The sequence below is a fragment of the Drosophila mojavensis genome, unplaced genomic scaffold (genome assembly GCF_018153725.1).
Source record: "Drosophila mojavensis isolate 15081-1352.22 unplaced genomic scaffold, ASM1815372v1 contig_136, whole genome shotgun sequence".
Lineage (NCBI taxonomy): Eukaryota > Metazoa > Arthropoda > Insecta > Diptera > Drosophilidae > Drosophila > Drosophila mojavensis.
In genome coordinates, this window is record NW_025318667.1 from 31,337,367 (window position 1) to 31,356,636 (window position 19,270).

Sequence of the window (19,270 nt, forward strand, 5' to 3'; positions counted from 1 at the left end):
ACGCCAGCCAACACAAGCAGTCTATGATGTGTGTTTAATTTTACGGCACGGCTGTACTAGAGCTGGAGAACCTTCGCTGGAACTATCGATATAATCGATGGAACTGTAGTTTTTCGATACATCGATGGAAATGTCTCGATGGTCAATATATCGACAATTTAATCTGAGTGGAGCATTAATACACTTTTTTATACCCTGAACCCATTTTCAATGGGAAATCAGGGTATAATGGTTTTGTTGAAATGTATGTAACAGGCAGAAGGAGGCGTGGCAGACCCCACAAAGTATATATATTCTTGATCAGGGCGACGAGCTGAGTTGATTTGGCCCTGTCCGTCTGTCTGTCCGTCTGTCCGTCTGTCCGTCCGTCCGTCTGTCCGTATGTATGAACGCGTCGATTTCAGAAGATATAAGAGCTAGAGACTTCAAATTTTTTTTAAAATGTTCGTAATTACAGCGCGCATATCAAGTTTATCATTAAAAATCGATAACTCATCCCGATCTTTTTTTATCGATAAAAAACCTTATCGAAAACCAGTTATAAAATTATATCTTCTACACCTTTATTGCTAGAGTCTCAAAATTTTTTAGGTATGCCTATATGCAATTTATACAATTTCGGTTTTTGTTAAAATTTACCCCCCACCCTTAAATTCACCCCCTCACCATCACTTTTGTAAAAAGCTTATTTCAAATACTAGAGACTTGTGCTTTGGCAATTATATGCATATCCATGTCATAATCATAATCTGAAAGTTTCATGAAGATCGTACGTCCACAAAAAAGTTATTAAGCAATTAAGTTCTCATAGTAAGCGCTCACTGCCGCCCATGCGTGTTTATGCGTGGTTGCTTGTGTGTGTGTATATGTGTGTGTGTATGCGTTTGTGTATGTATGCGTGTGTGTGTGTATGTGTGTCTGTATGCGTGTGTGTGTATGTATGCCTGTGTGTGCGTACGTGCGTGTGTGTGTGTGTGTGTGCGTATTTCTTGTGTAAGCTGAAAGTCGCGAAAAAGTATTGAAATATCTATTGCTCCAAGGGTTCAGGGGATCTCGTAGTCGAGCAGTCTCGACTAGAGCTTTCTTACTTGTTTCGAGCGTTAGTTGGCAGACCACTTCGTATTTGCTCGGCTCCTCACTTTTAGGTTCGGGCAACGAAAATATGGGAACACAAAATCATTTTTCTTCATGCGCTCGGCCACTAACCAGAGAGCACATAGACTAGACAACTAGTGGAAAGCTTTTTGCACGCTTTTTCTGAGGCTTTAACACCCCAGACTGCTTTGGATTCGCTTGACTCCTTACTTTTAGGTTCGAGCTAAGAAAATATACGAATGCACAATCATTTCGCTTCATGCGCTCGACCGAGATGGTTAAATGTTGAACAAAAGATCCCTCTATGCTCAATGTTTCGCTTGCTCTCTCTCTCTCGATGCTCTCTCAAATGTGTATATGTAAGTTAAGCGCTCCCGTACTAGAGTACTAGTGATTGGGGGACGCTGTGTTGGGTTCTTGTGAATATATAACAACTTCGTGTTCAATGAAATAATATATTTTATATAATTTGGAACAATAGGTCTAAACTCTCTCTAGTCCGAATATAAGCTGAACTAAATCTGTTCAACTGGTTAGGTTCTCCCCTTGAATGTCTGACTGGACTCTCCAGCCTCCTTAGATTGTCGAAAGTCTTAACTTGTATATGCATGTGACCACAAGCAGCAGCTCACGAAAATTGAAATTTCTTCGCAGCAAGAACCCATGTCTTCCCTTCTGAGTGAAGAGTATTCCGGAAGCTGTACCCGTAATACCACTAAGTTAGTGGCACTAACCAGAGAACACATCAACTAGATATGTATGTATGTAGAACAATCTGTTCTACAGCAGAAAATGTTAAGTTGGTAGACCAATACACACTATGCTCGGCTCGGTCGCTGGAGGTTCGAGCAGTGAAAATATTGCACGACAAAGTCAGTGCGTTGCAAGCGCTCAAACGAAATGGTCCCATTCTTATATGAAGAGCAGCTATGCGCTATTTGTCCTACTCTCTCTCTCTATCACTCTATCTCTCTCTATAGTCTCACAAATCACCGCACTCAGCAGCGCACAAAAATTGAAATGTGTCCGCGACGATTTCAGCTCTTTCCTTTTGAGTGAATGGTATACCTAAATCATAAAAGCGTTTGTCACGCGCATGCAAACAATATGTAAGCGTTTCGATGGTTATTCGTGGGAAGGGTATGAAAGCGTTGGTGCTCATAATGAAAATGTTTTTGCGACGAGCGTGCACACACACATTTGCAGTCTCTGGAAACATGTGTGAGCATTTGTGGCCTGTGTAAATTGTAAAGCCGAAATTGGTCGTTGGTCTTACAGACTGTCATATCCACTTCATAGAGATGTACATACATATGTATATTATTATACATATTCATGTTTATTAATGCATATATCAATCAAATTCTGTAATTATATATAACTAGTTGATCCGGCGAACTTCGTACCGCCTAACAGTCAAATAATGTCGTGTTACCTCTCAGCTGAACTAAATGAGGCTTTGATGAACGTAATACAATAATACAAAACAATATTATTATAGATAGAAATATAATGGCCATGTCACTTTACCACTAAGGCAGCACAAACCGGGCGTTTCATCAGCAAACTTCAATGCGCCACAATGTTGGCAAACAACGTCCATTGGACCAATGCAAACTAAACGATGCAAGGTGTCGTCGATGGTGCAATCATATCGAAACGCTGCTCGATTCAAATCAATACTTGAACCATTTCTTCTTGCACTTCGAAGATTATTCCTCTGTTCATCTGTACGATAAGCTCGACGATTTCTCGTTCCTCATCTAGCCGTTTCACGGGCTGCCTCTCTTTGCTCTTGTCTTTGAGAAGCACGAATTAAGGCCCTTCTTTGCTCCATACTAACGCAGCGCTTTTTTCGGGCGATTTCTCGTTCTTCGTCAGATAATTGACTCATGATATTCCGTTGTCTAATTGCATTACGGGTCCGTTGGGAAAGATTAGATCTTCTAGGATGCGGCATTTTTATTAATAGTAATATGTAGTAATAATGTTCTCTGGTTGGTGGTTGCGCAAAGAGTAGTCCCGTTACTTTTAATATTAACTAACAGCTCTCTTGTGACGTCACATTATCACATTTTGCTAAACATACAACAGTCCCGGCTGAAGCTTGGCAGGCACTTTATCACAGATCAGCTAAGTGGTCGAAAACAACCAAAATTAAGTATATACATATAAGGAAATTTCAATAGCTTAAAATTTCATTAACATAAAAATGGTCAATCATTAATTTTATTACCATACAATAAAGAAATTAAGTATACAATGGAATGAACTGGGAAGCCTCTCGAATGCAGCAATGATATGGCCAAAATGGCCAATAAGTCAGCAGGAATGGTTGATGGATATAGTTAAATGGATTTTCGCCATCTGTATTGTTTATTTATGCCAATTAACCTACACATTCAAATATAGTACACGCTGAAGCTGCATCAATAAAGGTGCTGGTCACACCTGCTGTCATGTCAGAAACATCCGGTAGAATGAAATAAAATTTGTGTATTAATTGTCAAGGCGAAAACTTTTATTTATTTATTTTATTTATTTATTTAAAGATATTGACCAAACTAGAGTCAACTAAAATTAAAATAGCCTATAAAAAGTACAACACATTATAACAATAGTATCACCAGTCCTATGCCCCACTTCACAGCCAAATATGGTCAGTGATACTATTGAAACTATGAAAAGACAGTATTAAAATTGAAAAATTAAAATTAGATATTAAAAGAGCTTAACTATAGTTAATATAATTAAAATTATAATAAATCTTAAGGTAAAAGTATTAGTAAAGAAAAAGGAAAGTATTACCAATATTGCAAGAAATAATTAGCAAGAGACAAAAAGGAATATAGGATAGGATCGAGAAATCACTACACAACTTTGGCAACGAAATGTATACCAGTCCTTATGCCTGGGCATTGCGAGTGGTTTCCTTGAGATAAGCTAATAGAAGAGATTTTATTTTAGGAAGAGAGAGCTCTAAGGAAAAGACGTGATAATATTTATTAAAATGAACACTTAGAACATAAAACGCACTATGCAAAGTTTAATCCGTAGTGGACACAGGTAAATGAAGCGGACGATAATGTCTAGTTGTTCGGGACGGAACCGAAAAATTAAGACGCATCAGCAAAGAGGACGAATCAATGTCACCGCTAATCAATTTGTGGGGGGTAAATTTTGACAAAAACCAAAATTCTATAAAATGCATATAGGAGACATAAATTTATTACTAGTTTTCGATAATGTTTCTAATCGGTAACAAAATAACGGGGCAAGTTATCGATATTTAATGCAAAACTTGAATAAAAAAATCAAGTCTCTAGCTCTTATATCTTCTGAGATCGACGCGTTCAAACATACGGACAGACGGACGGACGGACGGAGCTAAATCGACTCAGCTCGTCGATATGGTTGAATAATCGATTTGCAAAAATGCTGCAAGGCCGATGTTAAATTTTCTCAAATAACTTCGGAATAGCAGATAATTTCGCAATGCCTCTATAATTGGAAATATTAGATCTTCCACCTTTTTTATAAAGGGGAATGATGAAAGATTCTTTCCAAATTAAAGGGAACACAGAAGTATCTAAGGACAAGTTAAACAATTTTAGTAGTTGTGACTGAAGAGAAACACTACACTCTTTAATCACACAACTAGGAATATTATCGGCACCGGGAGAGAAAGATGATTTCAATGTCCTAATGGCTGCAGTCAGAGAGGCTGCAGTAACTTTAGGAGTATTTATAGACCCATATTCAGGAAGTGAATATGGATATGAATTGCTGTAGAGATCAGCAGAAGAATAAGTGGATTGAAAAAAATTTGCAAATAGATCAGAGGAATCCTGGTCATTGCAAGTTTTTTCACCACCAAGGACAAATGAGGACGGCAAACCAGAAGATTTAAGCTTTGAGTTTACAAATGAGTAAAATTGTTTAGGATCTCGAGAAAACTTACGTTTGCAACGTATAAGATAGTTCTCATAACAACTAGAATTTAAAAGATTTAAATTTGACTTGGCAATGGAATATTTAGACCAGTCAAAACTTGAATCAGACTTTTTAAAATTTTTAAAACATTTAGTTTTAATGTTTCTTAAGGTCGAAAAAGACTTGGTAAACCAAGGTGGCTTATTTGAAACCGGCGAAATACGGCAGAGAGGGACACAAACATCCAGAATAGAGTTTAAGGTGGTATAAAAAAACTATTCTGCCCAATTAATATCAACCGACTCATATAAAAGAGACCAGTCTGTTGAATGAATTAATTCGCTGAGCAAAACAAAATTGCATTTACGATAACAGCGACTAAGTTTAGAAGGCAGAGGAGTATTAGTGAACGAATACACTTGACTTTGATGGTGTTTAGTTTTGTATTGACCTTTATTCTTCTGAGCCTGGGTTTATATACCCAGACTCATGCATAATTTCAACCCTTAAATCTAGTGCGTCTATTGCTGAGTGTGTAAGGCTCAGCATTGGTCTATTACATGTTCTTATATTATCGCTGAGTTTGTAAGGCTCCGCGTGGGTCTATTAGCTATTCTTATCCTATCGCTGAGGTTGTAAGGCTCAGCGTTCGTCTCATACATATCTGACTCTGGGGTTGCAAGGGTTGCTGTCCATTTGTCTATTTATAGAGTCTGTACATGTGACCCTTATCATTTCCCAGCGCACTACCTACTAGTCGTAGAGTGCGTCGGAGGCATGTATACGATCTTCGTATATTCATATGTTCATGCGTGAACATTCTGCGGGGGGCCAAAGTGTGTAATGTCCAGAACTGCTATCTGTGGATTTCTTAACAATATACAGGACAAATACAAATTTAATAATTGTTAACATTCTTGACGAAATGATCATGCTTGCAATCCTTATGTTCGTGCCTGAACATTCTGCAGGGCCCAGAGAATGTGACATCTAGATAAACCGAGTATGCGACCATCACCTTAGTCCTTTGCTCAGGTGGCGGTTCCCATGCCAAATGAAGTCGTGCCTCTTTAAAGAACTTCTGTGGCTTGTAGGTGTCATCGTTTGTTGCATTAATATAGCTGATTGCATCTGTTGAGGAAGTTGTCGATCGCTTCATTGTTGCCGAGGCCAAAGCCTCCAAGTGATAGATGTCCTTCTGTTGATGCTGATGCCTTATTGTGCCTATTGTTTCGCTTGTAGTGGTTAATATGCTGCTGCTACTTACAATTGACTCATTACACCCTGAACCCATTGGAAATGGGAAATCAGGGTATAATGGTTTTGTGAAAAAGTATGTAACGGGCAGAAGGAGGCGTGGCAGACCCCACAAAGTATATATATTCTTGATCAGCGCGATGAGCTGAGTCGATATAGCCCTGTCCGTCTGTCCGTCCGTCCGTATGAGTGCGTCGATCTCAGAAGTTATAAGAGCTAGAGAGCTGAAATTTGGCATGCATACTCGTGTGTACCATACGCAGTACGAGTTTGCTTTATTTTTTCGATAAATCGTCCGATAACTTTTTTATCGAGAATAATCGAAAAATTCATTTTGTTTTTTTAGCCTAATTTGAACACTTTTAGACCTGGAGTCTTCAAATTTGCGTTGTATATAAAGACAATCGATACAAAGATTTTGTCATTTACAGATTTTGGATACCACGCCCCCTTTCCCCCCAATTTACAAAAAACGCACTTGTGCTTTGGAATGTACACACATATTTACCATATGATTACGTTCTAAAAGTTTCATTAAGATCGTATGTCTACAAAAGAAATTATTCAACAAAGAAATTCTCATAATATTGCCCACACTGCAGCGCAGCCCAAGCGCAGTCGCTGCTTACTGCGCAGTTAGCAGAGCACGGGCTTATGCGTGCGTGTGGATGCATGTGCATAAAAGAAGTGCAGAATGATTAGAATATCAGCTTAGAGGGTTCAGGGTATCTCCTAGTCGAGCAGTCTCGACTGGAGCCTTCTTACTTGTTTTCTGATGTAATTGTACTTGCAGCTTTAATTTCCATTGTTGGTGGCGCTGCTGTGGTCATCACTGGAGAGTTTGAGTCGGTATTGTCGCCTTTCTCTTCAGCTGCACTTCCATTCGCTGTTGCAGTCTCCGCAGAAGTTTGCTGTTCCGTCGTGCTGCCAACTGTGGAAATATCATCCATTGGTCGAATTGGTCCATTGGTCCAATTGGATATCTGTTGATGTATCTTCAGTGATACTCAACGTCGATGTCGAAGCTGCATCTTCTATGCGCTCCGGATCCTTTGTCGGAGTTGGTGGAGCCCAGATCTTTTTTATTGATCTCTTGACTTCGCCTATATTTGGTTTTGTTGTTACCACTTGAACTTTATTACCTTGTTCAGTAGCTTCAGTTATTTTTCCTGCCATATGGGGACTTGCCGGCGGGTTGACATCCCACGTTTTGAACACAATTGCATCCAAGGCTGCTTGATATGCTAACATCTCATCAGCGGTGACCTTGTCACTGTTATTAGAGGTGCTCACGCAATTGCGGATTGCCTTCATCCTTATCCTTCAGCAGTTTCATGTCCACAGGCAAATAACGTTTGTAGCGTTTGCATAAACAGTCCCACGCTGAATTGTAGTTACCCACTCCAATTGAGAAATGGCTTATAACTCGTTGACCTTCTCCTTTGAGATACATTTTTAGGTATATCAGTTTCGTCTTGTCGCTGATATCCTTTCTGTTGTGAATTATTCTGGTGAGCTGCTCGAAGAACGTTGGCCACGCGTTAGGAGCTCCATTAAAGTGAGGAAATGTCGGTTTCGGTCGCTTTGGAGTGTCTTCTTTTACGATTTGCAGTGCACTTATTTCCTTTCCAGTTTTTTTTTGACACTGTGTACACTTTGACTTTCAGTTCGTCTATGTACTCGATTTCGTACTCTTTGAGCTCTTTCGTCCACAAGGTTTACCAACTCCTCCATTGGGCTCGATCAACCAAATGAAAACATCTCTTGCTTTGATGTTTCCGGTCTCGTTTCCCCAACTATAAAGTTGGTTTGTGTCTATGGCGTGGTCGGCAACTTCGACTTTCATGAACTCTTTATTGGTTCTGATTTCTGTCATTATGCCACCATATATTTCTCTTTAAATATTGATGGTTGACGACACAGTTGTTTGTTTATTGTAGATCCATTGGCTTATCTCGTTTAGGAGGTTTTATTGTTTTGATCACCAGGTTGATCTTGCTGTGCCTCGACTCACAGCTTGGGTTGGAAAGCCAATGCACAAATCTATAATACTAGCACTTCACTTTGTACTAATCACAAACATTTTTCCTTGTGGATGAAATTGAAGTATTAAAAATACTTCCTCCGGCTCGAAGGACCATGAACGAATACACTTGACTTTGATGGTGTTTAGTTTTGTATTGATCTTTATTCTTCTGAGCCTGGGTTTATATACCCAGACTCATGCATAATTTCAACCCTTAAATCTAGTGCGTCTATTGCTGAGTGTGTAAGGCTCAGTATTGGTCTATTACATGTTCTTATATTATCGCTGAGTTTGTAAGGCTCCGCGTGGGTCTATTAGCTATTCTTATCTTATCGCTGAGGTTGTAAGGCTCAGCGTTCGTCTCTTATATAACTGACTCTGGGGTTGCAAGGGTTGCTGTCCATTTGTCCATTTATAGAGTCTGTACATGTGACCCTTATCATTTCCCAGCGCACTACCTGCTAGTCGTAGAGTGCGTCGGAGGTATGTATACGATCTTCGTATATTCATATGTTCATGCGTGAACAATTAGTGAGAGCATTATCAACAGTTAATAAAACCTCTAAAGTGGGGTGGTGTATATTCTCAGGTGAACAGAAATTGGTTGATCTCACGACATTAATGAGCGAATCATGATTAATGAACACAAGATCTAGTGTGCGATTTAGATGTTTACAAATAGAGTTCATCTGAAACATAGACAGGTTAAACAATTCATCAAAAATATAGTGATCAATTGTCGGAATAAAGTAATTTGCATTACAAGTTGATGACCAAGAAGTGTTCGGAATATTAAAATTACCCAACACAAGAAGCAAGTCTCTATCATTTACATGCTCATAAACTTCTTTAATACAATTAATATGTTGAGCATGTACATCAGAAGAGGGAGGGATATAAGAACATGTGATAAACAATGAGCACGATTGGAGAGTTAATTTAACCCCTATAATCTCCGCATCATGAAGGGACGAAAAGGTAAACAATTCAGAGAGGATAATAGGTTTAACAGCAATCAACACCCCACCCCCTCTGCGCACCAAACGATCGAGTCTATAAGTAGTGAAATTAACTGAAAGGATATTATTACTTAGCCAGGTTTCAGTGAATGCTATAATATCATATTGTACACTAAAACTGTGCAAGAATAGATTTTTAAGTTTAGAATTTAAGCCACGTACATTTTGATCAATCAGAGACAGCTGAGAAGAAGATTGTAAATTATTTAGTTTTTTGGCATAATGCTTGATGAAGATTGCACTGAAGGTAAATTTACTGAAATAGGAGTCGATCTGTTACGATTTTTAGGTTTGAGCCATATTGAAGGAGCTAGCTGAGTGGTTCAGTTTAGTGAGCTATTCATTTTGGCTCACTCACTCATGAGCTACCCAAGTCTAGTGTAGTCGATGTGTTCTCTGGTTAGTGACTATACTCAGCTAAAAGTTGAGCAGCCCTGAAAAATAAAATAAAATTGCCGCGACATATCAATGTATATATTTTTTAAATCAAGTATTAAATTAAAGATTTGTTTAGTTATTGATTAAAGATTTACTAATGTTGACTCGGGCTTATCTAAAAACATGTCGTTAATGGCTCTCATCAAAAAGTCAGGTAGCAGACATACTATCGTACAAATAATAATATATAGCCAGATAGGAAGCGAACTCAAAAACATGTTGTACACATAGTATAGGGTACTGCTACTATCTAAATTATAAAGGTAAGTGCTTAATATAAATGCAAGAATCGATGCAATAATAAATGCAAAGTTGAGGTAACTCATGTAGTGTGAGACTAGCAATACCTTCAAATTACCTACAATTACGAGTACCATTATAAGCATAGTTCCAAAAGTTGAGAAATCTGCAGTTTGTCCTTCGTTGAACACGATATTATTGTCATACAAAATGGCATATGCAAAGTAGAAAATGATGACAGTTTGAAGGGCACCGATTGAAATCCACATTAGAAATGACTTCCACGAGGTCAGCTTGTTGTGTGCGATTGCTTTATATAATGTTGGAAATCTGATAATCGAATAGAACTATAAAATGCTATTTATTGGATGTCAGCGCATTTAACTCACCTCAACAATGTACTCTCACTATAATGCTTATCGGACATGGCCAAATACGTGAAGCTAAAGGATATGTAAATTATATCAAATAGCCACAAGAAAAGTTCGTTATAGACAGATGTCGCCGAATACAGATCGTATACTTGAAACAGAGCCATGCAACCTGTGATTATCAGATTCTTGTAGCAGTAAAAAAGCACCATAAACGCTAATCGTTCATTATTGTAATGGCCATGCACTAGGAGCAGGCGTTGTAGCATAAAGAACTTGGCTATTGCATAGTCAGCGCTGCGGGCTGCCTGCTTGCCCTCCACCCCGGATATGCCAATACCAATGTGAGCTTCCTGGATCATGGACACATCATTGGCGCCATCACCAATGGCTGCTGTAATGTGCTGGCTCGACCTCTTTATATGCATAACTATTTCGCTCTTCTGCAGAGGGCTCAAACGACAGCAGAGCACGGCCTTGCACTTGAGGGCCACATCAGTGAATTGTTCCGGCAAATGCGTGAGTAGGGCGGATACCGTTATACCATCGATGACTAGACACGTGGGTTTCGATGTAGCTGATGTTATGCCAAGTTCTATCTGATTCAACCGCTTTTGCAGTGCTTCACATACGGTTATATTGATAAGAAAGTGCACCTCGGCTATTTCCGGTATATGCTTGCAGGCTCTGCCGATGGAGAATGTCGTTTCCACATTATCGCCTGTAAGGACCCAAATCTTTAAGCCAGCTTCCTGCAGCGCGATTAACGTTTTATCAACGTCATCCTGGAGTGCGTCTTCCAAAGCCGTTGCGCCCAGCAGATCGAAATCTGAAGTAGAAAATCAAGAAAAGAAATGTCGGATATCGTAACTCTGAGAAGCAAATGTTATTGAGAATCTGACTTATATATAGATACATACGGGCGATTCTCTACTGTCGAATGTGTTATTCGTCCGTATGTTAAGTAAAAAACACAAATGTTCGTTTTGAAAATAATTACAAAAAACCAAGAGGTTCGCACGCTACAATAAACGTAAGTCGCTTTTGAACAGTTCAACCTCAGATTTTAGCGGAACCTTAAGAGACAATTTATTACAAATAATTTCAAATCATTAGGCAATGTGCACATCTTCATAATTTTGTTTTTTTCAGGGTGAACCCATTGAAAATGGGAAAGCAGGGTATAATGGTTTTGTTAAATGTATGTAACAGGCAGACCCCATAAAGTATATATATTCTTGGTCAGCACGACGAGCTGAGTCGATTTAGCCCTGTCCGTCTATCTGTCCGTCCGTCTGTCCGTATGTTTCAACGAGTCGATTTCAGAAGATATAAGAGCTAGAGACGTGATTTTTTTTAAATGACCGTATATACAGCGCGGATGCCGAGTTTGCTTTTAAAATTCGATAAATCATACCGTTATGTTTTTATCGAATAAAAACATTCAAGTTCAAGTCAGATACCACTATAGCTAATTGTGAATGATTTTTCATTTTTTTTTTAATTTCTCAAATATTCAATATAATATGTAGATCATATGCTGAAAGTTTCATTAAATTCCATTAAGTCGAAAATTAATTAAAAATAATCAAATATTTGGCCAATTACCAAACGCACGTGCAGCAGCTACAACAGCATCGTATACGTGTGCAATATCAAACTTATTCTAGAGCATATGATCTACAGCAGTGAATCTATTTCAGTTTTTCCAGCGCAGCTTTCAGAAGTGAGGTAGCGTAGTGAGTAGTGGAATGACGCTCGATCGAGAAGTCGCGGTTCGAATCCCGATCGGTGCAACTGATGTTGATTTTTGCAATTGTTTCAAAATATTTTTTATTTTGATAAATGAGTTTTCAGATGGCGCTGCAGCAGTGAATCTATTTCAGTTTTGCCAAAGCGGCTTCCGAAAGTGAGGTGGCGTAGTGAGTTGGTCGAGTTGGTCGCTCGGTCGAGAAGTCGCGGGTTCGAATCCCGAGCGGATGCAGCTGATGCTAACTTTTTTAATTGTTTCAAAATATTTTATATTTTATTAAATGAGTTTTGTATTTCATTTATATTTTTAAATACATCGTAATTGAAATTTTTATTAGTTGGGTTCAGGGTAGTATCTAGTCGACCACTCTCGACTAGAATTTTCTTACTTGTTTTTCTTTGTTGTACTTTTTATGAAATTATACGTGAATAAAAGCATTAGAAATATATATTCGATTTATTAAATATAATAAAATAGAGCAAATTAAAATTATCATATTTCATTGCATAGTGTCTCTATTTAAGAACAATAATAGCAATATGTGCAATAAAAAGGCACAATGCAGAACTTTTTCACTTGTTCGTCTTTGTGTGTGAATATTTCGAGAGGTAAAATTAGTTTATATTAGTTAAATTTGATAGATTAGTTATAATAAATATGTTACCAGAACATACTTTCATTGACTTTGAATGTTTTGGCTGTGGTTGACCTTTCTGAAGAAATGCACATATATAGATACATGTATATATCACACTTACCCACTTCAATGGTCTCGTAACATAGTGCAAGAAGTTCTTTGCGATCCGTGAGTTGAATGCTGGCCTCTTTGCATGATGCAACGAATGTGACAAATTCATCTTCAGTCAGTCGGCGCCTGGCGACAGCAAGGGTCCTAAGACCCTCTTTGGCATATTGAGTTATTTGGACGTCAGTTTCCGTAGTAGGCGATGTTGGCTTGCAGCGTGGTAGTATGGACGCTTCAGCACCTTTACTATACAGCCAAATAACGCCCATCTCATCCCGGATAATAATGCTCATGCGTTTTCTCTCCGAGCTAAACTCGAGCACATGAAGGCGCTCGTATTGCACAACGCCATAATTTTGACCGTTAAAGATTCGGCTGAGACGCATTGAGTTGTTATCTGTGCCCTCAAAAATTAAACCCAACTTAGCGCAGCCCTCGAGTATGGCCTTCTCGTCTGGGCTAGATGCCTGATATCTGTCAATGATGCCTGTAGTTACTAAGCTGTCCTTTTCCGATTGAGTTTCGTTTGATTTATCATCAGAGCTGGACATTACTTCCACTGTATGACATAAGGCTAACGCTTCAAATAAGATCTTCACATCGGCCTGAGCATCAATAGATTTGCATTAGATTGAAAAATGGGTTAAGATTCAGTCTTACTTACATCCATTGCGCCTAGTTCGTAGATCTCGTCTCTATCGGGGCAATACAATTGACTATTTTGTAAAACGTAGTTATGTCCATTGACATAGCACTTGAGAAAGATCATTTGATTTTTTGTTAGAGTTCCAGTTTTATCTGAAAATAATATGTTGATCTGACCAAGATCTTCATTCAAATTGGACGCATTCACTCCACAGGGCTGATCGGTTTCCTCGTCGTACAAATGAATATCGGATCTCATAAAAAGAGCGCCGAAAACTCGGTATAGTTCGATATTCATATACATTGAAATAGGCACCATATAGTTGAATAGAATTAAAAATGATAAGAAATCCTCAAAGATTTGCCAAATCGCGTTGTACTCAATGGGGGGTCCCAAATAGTAAATAGTCGGATAAACTTCTGATACTTTTTGGCTAAAAATAAAAATAAGTGTATATAGATACTTACACAAAAATGTTGATTTTCAACTTACAAACACTGGCCAGTTTGATTGTCAAAATATATTTTCTTAAGTGTTAAGAATTGCGAGATAAGGAAGACCTAGTGACAGATCGTAGGACATTTTATTTTAATTATTCTAACTAATCTGCCTCCCAAAAAGTCTTCTCTGCTAGGGACAAGAGATATCTTTGCCATTTGACACGAGAATAGCTTAATATTAACTATTCAAGTAAAATACGAAAATTGTTCATGCTTTAGGCATTGTTGAGCATTCAATAATTATTCGGTACGACAAAAAATGATTGTAAAAAGAAATGATTGCTCATTAATGTTGAAAAATTACTAATTATTTATGGCAGTAAAAATTAATTTGACACAATCGCACATAGCAACAAGTAAGAAGGCTCCAGTCGAGACTGCTCGACTAGGAGATACCTTGAACCCTCCAAACTGATATTCTAATCATTCTGGACTTCTTTTATGCACACATACATGCACATGCACGTATAAGCACGCGCTCTGCAAACTGCGCAGCTAGCAGCGGCTGCGCTTGGGCTGCACTGCAGTGTGGGCAGTATTATGAGAATTTATTTGTTGAATAATTTCTTTTGTAGACATACGATCCTAATGAAACTCTCATAGTGTAATCATATGGTGAATATGTGTGTACATTCCAAAGCACAAGGAGAAGGGGGCGTGGTATCCAAAATCTGTAAATTACAAAATCTTTGTATCTATTAACTTTATATACAACGCAGATCTAAGCTGAAAAAACAATGTCGATTTTTCGATTATTCTCGATAAAAAAGTTATCGGACAAGTTATCGAAAAAATAAAGCAAACTTGTACTGCCTATGGTATACACGAGTATGCATGCCAAATTTCAGCTCTCTAGCTCTTATATCTTCTGAGATCCATTTGCTCATACGGACGGACGGACGAACAGACGGACAGGGCTATATCGACTCAGCTCGTCGTCCTGATCAAGAATATATATACTTTATGGGGTCTGAGATGATTCCTTCTGCCTGTTACATACTTTTCACAAAACCATTATACCATTATTATAAAAAGGTCAGCCCTTTCTAGCCCATCGAGTAAGTTTTCAAAAAATGTATATGCTTACCGTTCCATTAGGTAGAGTATAAGGACAACAACTACCATTCCTACGATCAGAGCTATAATGAATTTATTGATGTAGTGCTCACTGGAGGCGGATTTGTTGCCCGTATAGCGGCTGTTAAGTTGGAGTTTTGTGAACATCCCTGTGTAAATGGCACAACCCACCACACGATCTGGTCCCCGAATGCGTACACCACGTAACAAGAGATTCTCAATTGTCAATGGTATTACTTCAGGATTATCTGTGCCATTTGTGTGCGTTTCTATACGTCCATTGAATTTGTAGAGATCAGGAGTTGGCCGTTCACAGATGATGTGAACTAAGTGGCTAACAATGTCTCCCAAATCGTAAGTGTAGTTAGTGGGTGCAAAGATTGGCTTAAGATTCGTTTCTCCGTCTAAGTTCGCCGTGTTCACAAAACAGATGTTCCTTGCCGAAGACGAATAAAGCAATACCAAATCGCATGGAACGTAGCTCGTACTAGTCACTACCACCAGATCGCCTTGTTGTACGTATTCCGAATCGATACACTGTTCCTTTCCATTGCGTATAACGGTCACTGTAGCATAATAAAACAAGTAAGAAAGCTCTAGTCGAGACTGCTCGACTACGAGATCCCCTGAACCCTTCGAGCAATAGCTATTTTAATCATTTTTCGGGTCTTTCTGCACACACACACAAACTCACACACACGCATACACAAGCATACACTCAGGGGTGGGGGGTAAATTTCCGAAAACCGAAATTGTATAAAATGCATAAAAGTATACATTTATAATTTGGAGACCCTAGCGTTAAAGGTGTGGGAGATATAAATTTATTACTAGTTTTCGATAATGTTTTTAATCGATAACAAAATAACGGGACAAGTTATCGATATTTAAAGCAAAACTTGATATGCGCATGCTATACACGGACCCAGGAAAACATTCGGACAGACGTACAGAGCTAAATCGACTCAGCTCGTTACCCTGATTAAGAATATATATACTTTATGGGGTCTGCCACGCCTCCTTCTACCTGCTACATACATTTAACAAAACCATTATACCCTGATTTCCCATTGAAAATGGGTTCAGCGTATAACAAAAAAAGAGTGCTTTAGCAGGGACTGTTCGACTTCGAGACACCTATACATATGTCCATACGCAGATAAGGACGATCATCTCATTACGTGGCAACAACTCCTGCTCGTCCTATATCAGTAATACTTCACGGAATATTGGTGCAATGCTGGGTATATTAGCTTAACAAGTTTATTCATTTCAGAGCGCAAGTATGACATGCCAATCAAATTTTTAACTTATCTTTTGACGGATATCATCCCGATTTACTATTTGCATACTTGATGATAGTTATGTATCTCGCCCCCTTCACACGTTCCTTACATTTACACAGCAATAAGCAATACATACATTACATAGGAATTAAGATTGTAAGTGGTCAAACCTTTGGCTGAATTAACACTTCTATCGTTTTTCGATCGCGAATAATCCTCTATACCTTCCTTCAGCGCAGTCACTATCATAACGAACAGCAGCGGCAGCAGTGATGTCCATGGAGATATAGTATCATCTACATTGGGATTAAAAACATGTATGTGTTAGTATCCATTGTGTTTGAAGCATATGGGCACCTCTGACATACTAACGAAAAACGATATAATCGTTATTATTAGAAAGTAGAAATAGACGGCTCGACGGAACTGTTCGTAGAAGTTTAGGGGGACAAAGGTTAGCCACGTGTACTTGGTCGTTCGCACGCGGTTTAAGATCAATTTCATTTGATGATTCGTAGATCCAATTGTAATGCGTAACGGTTCTTTCTCTCTGGAGCGCTTCATTATGAAGTTAATGCTTTTATTTGCTCACTCTTGAATTTTCATATGCTCAAAAATCGTATAGCTTAATGGGCAACGCACGTCTACTATCTTTCTATGTTAAAGTTTGACTAAAATTCGGTAACAAAGTTCTTTTTTAATCGAAATGTATAACGAATTTTAGCTTTTTATTGATACCAACCCTTACTGGGAACAATTATGCCGTAGCCCAGACTAGCCCTATATAGTTCTCCTCAATTATATAATTAAATATCCTGTTGACAAACGACATCCACCGCTTAAATGTCCTTTAGAGGAAAGTGTACACTGTATGGAACTATAATTACATTTAGTTTGAATACAAAAAGAAACATGCATTAGAACAATGGTCATGTATACATTGAATCTTTACTTCAGATTAACTTCAGCTATAGATTAGATATAGCTTGTCAGAAGTAAAATTAAAGGTAAATTCTTGACACGAGCTGTTTCGCACTTATGAATAACGCGTTGCTTATAGATAATATGCTATAAAATACGTTTAATATATATTTTGTTTTTATACCCCGAGCCCATTGAAAATGGGAAATCAGGGCATAATGGTTTTGTTAAAAGTATGCAACAGGCAGAAGATATAAGAGCTAGAACCTTTCCTAGGTCCTTGTGTCCCACGCGCATATCGAGTTTCGCTTTAAAAACGATAACTTGCCCCATTATTTTGTTATCGATTAAAATCATTATCGAAAACCAGTAATAAATTTATATCTGCTACATCTTTAAAGCTAAAGTAGCCAAACTTTAAATATACATTCATATATATTTTAAAGAATTTCGTTTTTTGTCAAAATTTACCCACCCACCCCTATACTCATCCCCTCACCCACATATTTGTAAAAGGCGTACTTCAAATACAAGAGACTTTTGCTTTGGCAAATGCATGCATATCTATGTTATAATCATAATATGAAAGTGAAAGTGATGAAATCATGAAGATAGTCCATCCATAAGAAAAGTTATTAAGCAATTAAGTTCCCATAGTAAGCCACCTCTGCAGCCAGTGTGTGTTTATGCGTGCGTGTGTATGTCTGTGTATGTGCGCGTGTGTGTGCATGTGCGAATAATTATTGAAATATCAGTTGCTCGAATGGTTCAGGGGATCTCGTAGTCGGGCAGTCTTGACTACGTTGGGCAGTCTCGACTACGTCGCGCAGTCTCGCCTACGAAATCCCCTGAACCCTTCGAAGAATTTATATTTCCCAATAATTCTTCGCGGCTTTCTGCTTACACAAGAAACACACACACAGAACAACAAAGGGATGCAAGCATAAACATGCATTGGATGCAGTGTGGGCTTACTATGGAAACTTTATTGTTTAATAAGTTTTCTTGTTGATAGACTATGCTCTGAGACTTTCTGATCGTAAGCATACAATTATAGTACGTGTATGTGCCAAAGCACAAGTCTCTAGTATTTGAAATACACTGGGTGAGGTGGTGGAAATTATATACATATGAGTCTACATATAAAATTTTGAAACTTTAGCTCTAAAGGTGTAGGAGATATAATTAAATAACAAATTTTCGATAAGGTTTTTAACTATAAAGTTTTGGGTTGAAAAATTCAGGGACTTGGCTACTATTGAAATGGCATTGCTTTCCTTGCCATGGTCCAACGCGCAAGTGAAAAGAACTTTTTGTCAGGTCAATACTTGGAAAACAATTCTACGCAATACAATGAATATTAATATGCTTAACTTAAATATATATTGTAAAACTTATGATACGACTTGCGGAGGATGAAGAAATGACTACGAGTCGCCAAAAACATATTTAAACAAGTAAGAAAGCTTTAGTCGAGAGTGCTCGACTAGATACTTCCCTGACCCAAACTAATAAAAATGTAGTATGGTTAAAATTTCAATTTCGATGTATTTAAAAATATTGGACAGATAGAAAACTCATTTAATTAAAAATATAAATATTTTGAAACAATTAAAAGAGCTAATCTCAGCTGCGCGCTCTAGATTCGAGCTCGCGACTTCTCGATCGAGCGTCACGCCGCTACTCACTACGCCACCTCATTTCTAGAAGCTGCATTGACAAACCTGAAATAGATTCACTGCTGCAGCGCCATCTAGCAAAACTATACCAAACTAACAGCTGATGTGATTCTAAGAATGTGCTAGCTGTTGCACGTGCGTTTGTTAACTGGCCAAACATTTTATTATTTTTTACCGTCGATTGACTTAACGGAATTTAATGAAACTTTCAGCATATGATCTACATATTTTATTGAATACTTGAAAAAAATTAAAAAATGAAAAATCATTCACAATTAGCTATG

At 38.1% G+C, this 19,270-nt stretch overlaps 1 protein-coding gene across 3 annotated transcripts; it reads right to left on the minus strand.

Annotated features, from left to right (window-relative positions):
- Positions 1-9,224: 9,224 nt before the first annotated feature.
- Positions 9,225-17,276, minus strand: LOC6586306 (phospholipid-transporting ATPase IH). 3 transcript variants are annotated; one of them, XM_032733222.2, is made up of 8 exons: positions 17,129-17,276; positions 16,755-17,057; positions 16,557-16,682; positions 15,111-15,666; positions 13,542-13,956; positions 12,891-13,482; positions 10,398-11,208; positions 9,227-10,338 (listed from the first exon to the last, which is right to left on the minus strand). In XM_032733222.2, the coding sequence occupies exons 2-8, from the start codon at positions 16,948-16,950 to the stop codon at positions 9,852-9,854; spliced, it is 3,183 nt and encodes a 1,060-aa protein (XP_032589113.1). In that variant the 5' UTR covers positions 16,951-17,057; positions 17,129-17,276; the 3' UTR covers positions 9,227-9,851. The 3 variants fall into 3 exon arrangements, with proteins under 3 accessions (XP_043867375.1, XP_032589113.1, XP_032589114.1); XM_032733223.2 differs by having other exon boundaries at positions 16,755-17,078; XM_044011440.1 differs by lacking the exon at positions 17,129-17,276 and having other exon boundaries at positions 9,225-10,338; positions 16,751-16,811.
- Positions 17,277-19,270: the final 1,994 nt, after the last annotated feature.